The 9,978-nt window shown below is 52.3% G+C and overlaps 2 protein-coding genes across 3 annotated transcripts in view; one reads left to right on the top strand and one right to left on the bottom strand.

Moving 5' to 3' along the window:
* Window positions 1-1,015, bottom strand: part of MCM3AP (minichromosome maintenance complex component 3 associated protein) — a 43,066-nt gene extending 42,051 nt beyond the window's left edge. Inside the window, exon 1 of the mRNA XM_065943684.1 lies at window positions 303-1,015. The gene's annotated coding sequence lies outside the window, so the exon portion shown is untranslated. The remainder of the gene's footprint in view (window positions 1-302) is intronic.
* Window positions 52-4,116, top strand: YBEY (ybeY metalloendoribonuclease). 2 transcript variants are annotated; one of them, XR_010664283.1, is made up of 4 exons: window positions 52-268; window positions 1,451-1,579; window positions 2,741-2,829; window positions 3,861-3,910. XR_010664283.1 is itself a non-coding variant. In XM_065943687.1 (4 exons), the coding sequence occupies exons 1-4, from the start codon at window positions 59-61 to the stop codon at window positions 3,945-3,947; spliced, it is 495 nt and encodes a 164-aa protein (XP_065799759.1). In that variant the 5' UTR covers window positions 52-58; the 3' UTR covers window positions 3,948-4,116. The 2 variants fall into 2 exon arrangements, 1 of the variants encoding a protein (XP_065799759.1); XM_065943687.1 differs by having other exon boundaries at window positions 2,761-2,829; window positions 3,861-4,116.
* The last annotated feature ends 5,862 nt before the right edge of the window (window positions 4,117-9,978 follow it).

The following is a 9,978-nucleotide window of genomic DNA, read 5'->3' on the forward strand; positions in this document are numbered from 1 at the left end:
TGCGCGTGCGTTGCTACAGAACTTCCGCGGGCTTTCGATTAATCGGCCTGAAGTCGCGATGAGCCTAGCGCTCCGCAACCTGCAGCGGGCAGTGCCCCTGCGGCGCGCGCTGCTGCGCCAGAGGCTGCAGGCGGTGCGCGGGGCCCTGGGCGTGAAGGCCTTCGACCTGGGCGTTGTCTGCGTCGACAACCGGAAGATTCAGCAGATGAACAGGGTCTACCGAGAGCAAGACACCCCGACCGACGTACTCTCCTTCCCCTTTCACGAGGTAAAGGCTGCCCACCGGTTCACATCCGGCCTACCTTCCGCTGTGAATTCCGTTAATTACACCACAGACAGGATTGTCAGCGTTGCTCCGAAATTTTCAAATACACACGGAAGTAGGGAGTAAGATGTGACCGTCGCTACAGATCAGAGCCTATCGCTGAAGGAGGGAGGGTGATCCCCGCCCTCCTCGTAACAGTGAATTAAAGAGAAAGCGCTTCTGCAGTTTTAAGTGTGGTTCAGTAATGGATATGTACGGGTTGAAAATGTTAAATAACTCTAAAAATAAAAGGACAGACTTGGGCAAATATTTTAAACAAATATGTGCTGTCTATCAGATTATAAGGATTTCCCTGTAGCTCAAACGGTAAAGAATCTGCCTGCGATGCAGGAGACCAGGGTTCCATCCCTGGGTCGGGAAGATCCCCTGGAGGAGGGCACGGCAACCCTCCAGTATTCTTGCCTGAAGAATCCCATGGAGCAAGGAGCCTGGTAGGCTACAGTCCATAGGGTCAAAAAGAGTTGGACACGACTGAGCAACTAGCACACGCATCAGGTTATTACCTATGTTATGTGAATGACTCATTCGAGACTTCCTGCATTGTTAGTGGCCACATAAATTGGGGCAGCCCTTTTGGAAAGCAGTCTGGCAATTTACCTGAAGTAAATTTTGATAGCTGTTTAATCCACTAGGATCACACTAGTGATAAATAGGAAGTAATTGAAAGGAAATAAATTGAAAGAGGAAAGAGAGTTAAATGTTCAACATGTAATATAAAAATATATTAAAGTGTCCATTTATTTTCCGTAAAAAGAAATAAAAACATTTGACTGACTTAGTGTGAACAGCCCTCAGCTGAATGGACTGGTCTTTTATGTGGGAACATGTGATCAGTATCAAAACTGGGAGGAACAGAAATGTAAACCTGTATCAATGTGGTGATTTAGCTCCTAGATGTTTTGGAGCTGGGTAGCTGTGCATTAGGAAGGATGAAAGAAATGGAAATAATTATTTTGACAGTGTGGGAACATCTTAAGTCAGTCCTGTGCAGTGTCTCTGCCACCGTCCCTGATTTGTCTGCCTTGGGACTAGCAACACCGGGTCTTTCAGGGTGAAACTTGTGGGCCTGTGGCCCGTTAGTGTTCTGAGGTCATGTTCTGCAAATGTGTATTTCCTCATTTTCAGAATCTGAAAGCAGGTGAAATCCCCCAGCCCGACTTTCCAGATGACTATAATTTAGGAGACATTTTCCTGGGCGTGGAGTTTATCCTCCAGCAGTGCAAGGAAGATGAAGATTACTATGACATCCTGACTGTAAGTGGGATGCGGAAATGACAAATCCTCATGGGCAAAGCAGAGGCCGATGTCCTTCATCCAGGCCACGAGAAGAGGTTGTGGAGGTGACATGGACATCCACACCATAAGCCTTGGGTAGGACAAGGGTTCCTGGGAGAAACCCGCAGGCAGGGGCCGTGCCCTCTCACCACACCTCAGAGAGGAGAGCCTGGGGAATGGGTCTGTGCCCCAAGGCAGTGTTGGGTGAGGGGAGGGGACACTCCTGGGAGGAGGGAGCCCTAGGAGTGGCCTGATTCTTAGCTTTACCTCTGGAGATGAGCAGGCTGCCTTTAGCCAGCTCAGAGCAGCTGAAGGAGCTTCTTACTGAACTGCTAGAAACGGGCAGGATTCCAGCCTTCAGAACCTTCAAATCTGTCTCCTCCCCTGATGCCATGAAGGATGGCAGGATGGTGGGAGTGTTCTGAAAAGCGGTGTGCAATTGAGTCGTGTTTCACTGTCTCCATGGATTCAGTGGAGGTGTCTCCCTTTGTCCGCACCCTAAAGTATCATCTTTGGGGAATCCTAGTACTTCCGAGACTTGAAGTGGAACTTCCCAGCGAGACGCCCTGTGCTCAGGCATCAGGGTTGCTGACCAGACGAGGGTGTGCTTTCTCCTTGCAAGTGATGAGAACTGCAGTATAGACAGCACCGCTTAGCACCAGTCTCAACTCCAGGATCTCCGTGACTAGCATCGTGTGCCCCGGGGGGGCTCTGGGTTTGGGTCACCTGTGGACACTGTCTGCTCCCCAATACCTTCTGAGAAGTCTGTTATCCACAGTGGAGGACCAGCCTGCACACTTAGGACCCTCAGTTCCCTGGCACTGGGCCAGGCCAAGCCACTCTCCTCCCAGCTGGCACCCACCTGCCATGTCTCCACAGCTCCCCGCCCCCCCCACCCCCCGACTTCAGAGGCGATCCTGATCTTCACACCCCACCACAGGGGCCTGACCTACTCCTGCTAACCAGACCCCTCACCGTGACCTCACCACCTGCCCACAGCCCTGCCTGGGCCCAGAGGAGGCTTCCTCACCTCCCACTGGGCATCCACCAGCCCTCCCTGACTTTTTTCTCCTTCTCCTCCTCCGCCACTGCCACCACCACCCTGGCTCATGGCTTGATCCTGACCACCGTCTGAGGCAGCTTCTTAATTGTTCTGACAGGTGACTGCCACCCACGGGCTCTGTCACCTGCTGGGCTTCACACACAGCACGGAGGCCGAATGGCAGAAGGTAGGAGCCCTGCCCTGTCTGCAGCACACACGGTCACGCATTGCAGCCCAGGCCCCAGAAACCAAGCTGTGCGACCTGCCCCCTGCTGTCCAGTGTGAAAACCAAATGGAGAAATGCAGCAAAATGAGTTAATAGTGCCCACTTTATAAAAGAGACTGTTTGTTTTAAATACTGGACTCCCTAAATGCTGGTAACTGCATTATTCATTCACTACTGAAAGGTCCGAGGAGAGACGCTGCTATGAATTTCATAAAATCCCAAAATGACTTAAAATCTTTATGAGAGTTATTGTGATGATATTTGTCAGTTGGAAACAGGATTTGGGACATTCGAGTATCTGATCCAGACCTATTATGTGGTGGTTTGTTTCCTCAAAGACTACCAGTTATTTACTCAGTTTATAAAGGTCTGTGTTGGTATAGAACCATAATTGCATTTTATTAACCCAAATTATGTTCATAATCAAATAGGCTCTCTGAACTGCATAGAAAAACATTTTTTGAAAATTAACAAAATGGTCCTGGTACAGTTGGCCTCCCCATGGCCTTCCGAGGCTCCTGGGTCCACGCAGGCCACACCCTGGCTCTGTCCCACACCCCCAACCCTGCTCTAGCCCCCTCATCCCCCTCCTCAGCCCCGCTGCCCTCCACACCAACAGCATCTCAGGGATGCTCCAGGGCGGTTTCCCAGCAACCCACCCTTTTCCCCCAGGAGGGGCTGTCACACACCTGCTCCCAGGCTTTGGGGCAGGTCACCCAGTCTGACCCCTTCTTCGAACCCCGAGGAAGGCCCTCCCCTCCTCTTCATACCCAAGACCACCAACTCAGCCCCGGCCCCTCACCCCCTGCCCCTGCTGGCTCCAAGGCTCCCATCAGGAGCACCTCTGTCCTAAGGCTGCCTGCCTCAGGCTGTGTGGGAGGCCACAGGACTCAGGGAGAGAGCCCCCAGGGCCAGGGGAGGCCAGGCCTCTGGGCCAGTCCAGAGCTGGTTTCCACCCCTTTCTTTTTTTTTTTTTCACCACTTTCTTTCAGATGTACCAGAAGGAGAAGCAGGTTCTTCAGGAGCTGAACAAGCACATGGGGACCAGGCTGCAGCCCCTCAGCAGAGGCCTCTTCTGATGAAGGTGACAGAATGGCTGGAAAGTGGCCCCAGAGATCAGGGCGCCCCCACGCTGAGGGTCTCGGTGGCCACTGCTGCCCTGTGGGGCAATTTCCACTCCTTCCTTTGTTTAGGACACAATTGGTCTGCTATTTCCAGTGTTGTAAATAAAATGGTTCTCAGCTCTCAGTTCATGCAGAGGTGGGGCATGGGAACCGCCCCTTCCCCGGGGCTCTGCCCTTGGCATAGGGGCATCTCTCCCATCTCAGGACAGATCAAGGAGCCCAGGTGGGTGTGCCCTCCCTTGAAATCCTGCTGGATTCAGTCCCACCCAGCCCCCACAGGAGCAAGATGGCTGCAAGGCCCGCCGACCCACTCCCACCCCAGGGGACCCTCAGCTCTTCTTTGGCCATCACCTGCCCTAGCCCTTCAGTTCCCAGTTCAAGCATTTGCTTGTAGGTCATTTCCAAGTCCTCTGCCGTGACACCCACATGGCAGAGCTCTGACTGCCACATCCCATCCTCCTGTCGGACAGCGCCCTTCTGTCAGTCCTGTTCAGTGCTGCCTTCTGAACAGTCAAGTAAACCCAGGGGTCACCCAGAGCCTTCTCCAAAGCTGTGCCTAAGCTCTGACCTCACAAGTGGGGCAGATGTGGTGGGGGCGGGCACTGAGCCAACTCAGGGCCTCGACCTCAGGCCCCAGCACTCACCACGGGTGCCACAGACTCTCCACTCGCCTGGAGCTCCAGACGAGTCAGGGCAACAACACACCGCCTCTTGGAGATTCTAAAACTTAGAAAACTATGATTCTAAGAACTTGGTTTCTCCCATATGTTGATTTTAGAAACATGAAAATACATTTCCCATTGGATTTGCATTCTGAGCCTGGACTTCCACTGGCTCCTGGGGACACGGGTCTGTCATTTTCCTGAGCTGCTGGCTGCATGTGACCTGCTTGTAATCATTAAGCTTGTTCTCAGTTTAGAGTTTAACATGGCAAAGAACAAAGATAAGCCCCCAGAGCTCTCTGCTCTCCGGGCCCTTTGAAGAGACTGAAGGGTCTTGAGACCTGCCAGTCCTGCCGGCAAGTGTTTGGAGGCTCTTCACCTGCCACTAGAGCCAGCCCCGCCAGGACCTCTGGTCGTGTCTGGACACAGGTGACTTCCTCCTGTGTTCAAGTCTGAGCAGACTTGCTGGGGCTGGAGGAGGGTTCGGATTTAAAGTGTGATGCAGTGAGCAGCTTTCCAGGGTTGGATGGTGTGTCCCTCCCGCCCGCCCACCCTGGCAGCCCATAGCAGTGGCCTCTGGGTCCCGCTACCTGGTGCCAGGTTCCGAGGGACCCGGGTGTGCCTTGACCCTCCACATGGACAGTGTCCACGCATACAGCACAGCCATCCTGTGTTTCTCTCACTGGCGACCCTCCCCATTGGCATCCCCTCCACCAGATGGGCAACTGCTCATGTCTTGTTGCCCATTTTCTACTGGGTTTTCCTCTTTTCTTATTAATTAGGTGCTTTAACATGTGGTTGTAAACAGCCCTTGAATTTTAGTACAGAATATGAGCAAGTGTCCTGACCTGAATCTTAGAGAAGGCCACCACGGTCCATCAGCAGCCAGGCCATCTGCTGGCCACAAGGTGTCTTGGTTCTGTTTCATTCCACTGGTTGCACCCACCCTCCACCCTCCTCACCCAGACACATGCTGCCTGGTCCCAGTTCAGTTCAGTTCAGTTGTTCAGTTGTGTCCGACTCTTTGTGACCCCATGGACTGCAGCATGCCAGACCTCCCTGTCCATCACCAACTCCCAGAGCTTGCTCACACTTATGTCCATCCAGTTGATGATGCCATCCAAACATCTTATCCTCTGTCATCCCCTTATCCTCCTGCCTTCAATCTTTCCCAGCATCAAGGTCTTTTCCAGGGAGTCAGTTCTTCCCATCAGATGGCCAAAGTATTGGAGCTTCAGCATCAGTCCTTCCAATGAACATTCAGGACTGATTTCCTTCAGGATTAACTGATTGGATCTCCTTGCTGTCCAAGGGACTCTCAAGAGTCTTCTACAGCACCACAGTTGAAAAGCATCAATTCTTCAGTGCTCAGCCTTCTTTATGGTCCAACTCCCACATCCACACATGCCCGGTCCTAGAGCTTCCTGCAAATCCAGTGTCGCCTGAGCAGAGCCCCTGCTCCAGGTGTTGCCTGGGTTCCCAGCCCTTTACTGTCCTGGGTGTGTTCTAGATTCACCTCCAAGCCTCCAGGCCCTGAAGGCACCTTAGAGTTATGCCAGGTCCACAGGGCACAGACAGTGCCTCCTGCTTCATGGTCCTGGGCATCTTGGTGAGGGGAGGCCCACCAGCAGCCCCACCAGGGTACTTGTTACAACCATTAAAATTTTCTCACAACACTTCTACCACTAACTGCCAGGAGCCAGTGCAGCCCCCCACAAGTGAAGGGCTCAGGCCCACAAGTTCAGTTCAGTTCAGTTCAGTTGCTCAGTCGTGTCTGACTCTTTGTGACCCCATGGGCTACAGCACTCCAGGCTTCCCTGTCCATCACCAATACCTGGAGCTTGTTCAGACTCATGCCCATCAAGTCAGTGATGCCATCCAACCATCTCATCCTCTGTAATCCTCTTCTGCCTTCAATCTTTCCCAGCATCAGAGTCTTTTCCAATGAGACAGCTCTTTGAATCAGGCGGCCAAAGTTTTGGAGCTTCAGCTTCAGCATCAGTCCTTCCTAATTTCCTTTAGGACTGGCTGGTTTGATCTCCTTGCAGTCCAAGGGACTCTCAAGAGTCTTCTCCAACACCACAGTTCAAAAGCATCAGTTCTTTGGTGCGCAGCTTTCTTTGTAGTCCAACTCTCACATCCATATGTGACTACAGGAAAAACCATAGCTTTGACTAGACAGACCTTTGTCAGCAAAGTAACGTCTCTGCTTTTTAACATGCTGTCTAGGTTTGTCATAGCTTTTCTTCCAAGGAGCAAGTGTCTTTTAATTTCATGGCTGCAGTCACTGCAGTGATTTTGAAGCCCAAGAAAATAAAGTCTGTCACTGTTTCCCATTATTTCCCCATCTATTTGCCATGAAGTGATGGGACTAGATGCCGTAATCTTAGTTTTTTTTTTGAATGTTGAGTTTTAAGTCATGCCATGATCTTAGTTTTTTGAATGTTGAATTTTAAGCCATGCCATGATCTTAGTTTTTTGAATGTTGAGTTTTAAGCCAACTTTTTCACTCCTCTTTCACTTTCATCAAGAGGCTTTTTAGTTCTTCACTTTCTGCCATAAGGCTGGTGTCATCTGCGTATCTGAGGTTATTGATATTTCTCCCATCTCCCATGGACTCCTATGGACATCTCCCAGGTCCAACGAGTTGATGATGCCATCCAACCATCTTATATGGCCTCCCTACCGAGGCTATTAACCCTCTCAAGACTTCCTTGGTGGTCCAGTGGCTAAGACTCCGAGCTCCCAATGCAGGGAGCCCAGGTTTGATCCCTGGTCAGGGAACTAGATCCCGCATGTTGCAACTAGAACTTGGTGCAGCCAAACAAATAAAAATAAATATATTTTTTTAAATGCCTCCCACTCTAGACCAGGATACTCAGTGTCCAAATTCACCAGAATCAGAGGTTCCCATAACCCTCCCCATCCCCTGGGTTCAGTAATTTGCTAGAATGGTCACAGAACTCAGGGAACACTGCTTTATTGTAAAGAACACAGATGAACAGTCAGCTGGAGACGTGCATGGGGTGAACACAGGAGCTTCTGTCCCCTTGGAGTGGGGTGTGCACCACCTCCCAGATGTTCACCAGCCCAATCTTCTAGTGGATTTATGGAGGTTCTATAACTGAGGCATTTATGGATTCAGTCATTGGCCATTGGTGATTGACTCAGCCTCCAGTCTCCACTCCCTCAGGTTGGGGGTGGGGCTTAAGTGCCAACCTCCAATCAGGGTGGGCTCCTCGGACAACCAGCCCCCATCCTCCTGAAGCCCTCCAGGGGCCCAGAGTCACCTCATTAGCATAATCTCCGAAGGTTTTAGGAGCTGTGTTCCAGGAACCAGGGCAAAACCAAATACACATTTCTTACTATGCCACAGTATCACACGATGCAAAGCCCCCACCTGTGGACCCCAGCACCACCTCCCTGGCAGGCCCAACCCACTTCCAGGGCCTACTGAGACTTCTTCAGTTGCCCTGAATTGGCCAACTCATGAGGGTGCTCTCACCCCATGTCCTCAGCGTTGACCTCCCTTCCCAGAGGCCCTCCCAGTGGTGGCCTTGCCACGTTCTCACAGCACTGGACTCTCCCAGATGCAGGAACATATTCCTTTCATCCTGGTTGACCCACCAAGGCCTGGTGTGTGGTGACAGAAAACATGCATGTTAGTCTTCACACCATCCCCCGCCCCTGCTCCTGACATGGGGATCCTGAAACCTTCGTAAATTCCCACGTGATGATGAGGTGACTCTGGGTGGCTCCTGGATGAGTCTGGTTGCTGGGAAGACCAAGCCAGGATTAGAGCCTCGGAACTTCCCTGGAGTAGGAAGGGGGCTGGAGATGGAGTGACCGGTGGTCAGGCCCGTGTGAGGAAGCCTCCACACCATCCCAGCCTAAGGTGCAGGGGGTCCAGGTCGGCAGAAACATCCAGGCTGGGAGGTGATGCACCCCACTGCATGGAGACACAGGTGAGCCCTGGATTTGTGACTGGCGTTTGAAGTGGGGACAGTCCTAGGAGACTGAGCCCTTGACCTGAGGGATCTGACCCCATCTCCGGGCAGGTGGTATCAGAATTGAGCAGAATTGCAGGACACCCAACCAGGATCACAGGGACCTGCTTGTTGTGGGCAAACCCCACACACATTTGGTGACAGAAGTGAAATGTCCTACGTGACAGCAGGGGAGACTCACAGGAGAGGCAGACACCTGAGGGAAGGGCTGCGTTTTCCCTGACTCCAAAGGCAAACAAAACAGATTGTCCAGTTTCCTAGGCCAACCGAAGATGACGAGCTGCTGTCAAACCTCTTCCCTCTATTGAGTTAACAATTATGTTGAGAAGTAAAACCAAAGTGAAAAGCCGTGTGAGAAAATGTCAACATGAATGGGAACCCCCTCATGGTCCAGTAATGAGGACTCAGCACTTTGACTGCTGAGGGCTCAGATTAGCTTCCTGGTTGGGGAGCTGAGATTCCACAAACCATGGTGAATTTTTTTTTAAAAGAAAATGTCAACGTGAAATTACGGAAATTGGGTCAGACCTTTAATGGCACATTGAACAAGATGTGCAGACGTTGGGACACGCTGCACCCAGGCCCTTGGCGCTCTCGCCACTGGGGAGCTGGCTGGGGTGCAATCAGCCCAGCGGGGGAGCCTGCGTGCAGCTGGAGGGCAATTCCAAGGTCATCTCTTCTTCTGAGGAGCCTTCTGGCGACTGCCACTTCCAAAGACACAGACCCGAGCAGAGCTCCTGCTCGTGTGGAACTTGAGGAAAGAGGTAACATCCTCAAAGGGGCCAATGCAAACATGTATAATGCTTGCAAAGGGCATTTACATGGAAATGATATTAAAGCATCCAGGAAGCGCAATTCCACCAGAAAAATACAAAAGAGCCAAAAATCGAGTAGAGGTATCGTGTCCCATTGGGAGACTCCAGACTGGCTCAGATGGAGGAGAGTCCCCTCAACCAGCTTTAGAGCTTCACTTCAGTGGGAGAGACTGCTCCAGCCAGCCTGCGGCCCTGCCCTCACCAGATGCCCTGCCCTCACCCAGACACCCTGCCTTCACCCAGATACCCTGCCCTCACCTAGACGCCCTGCCCAGACACCCTGCCCTCACCCAGACATGCTGCCCTCACCAGACACCCTGCCCTCACCCAGACACCCTGCCCAGACCAGACACCCTGCCCTCACCCAGACACCCTGCCCAGACCAGACACCCTGCCCTCACCCAGACACGCTACCCTCACCCAAGACGCCCTGCCCTCACCCGGACGTGCTACCCTCACCAGACACCCTGCCCTCACCAGACACCCTGCCCAGACACCCTGC

Source organism: Muntiacus reevesi, chromosome 8 (assembly GCF_963930625.1).
Source record: "Muntiacus reevesi chromosome 8, mMunRee1.1, whole genome shotgun sequence".
Classification (NCBI taxonomy): Eukaryota; Metazoa; Chordata; class Mammalia; order Artiodactyla; family Cervidae; genus Muntiacus; species Muntiacus reevesi.

What these genes read in the sequence shown, in the direction of transcription:
- YBEY (XM_065943687.1), top strand. Translation starts at nt 59, where the DNA reads ATGAGCCTAGCGCTCCGCAACCTGCAGCGGGCAGTGCCCCTGCGGCGC. An exon ending in ATTACTATGACATCCTGACT is followed by an intron (nt 1,580 to 2,760) that starts GTAAGTGGGATG and finishes TTGTTCTGACAG; the next exon opens with GTGACTGCCACCCACGGGCT. An exon ending in CGGAGGCCGAATGGCAGAAG is followed by an intron (nt 2,830 to 3,860) that starts GTAGGAGCCCTG and finishes ACTTTCTTTCAG; the next exon opens with ATGTACCAGAAGGAGAAGCA.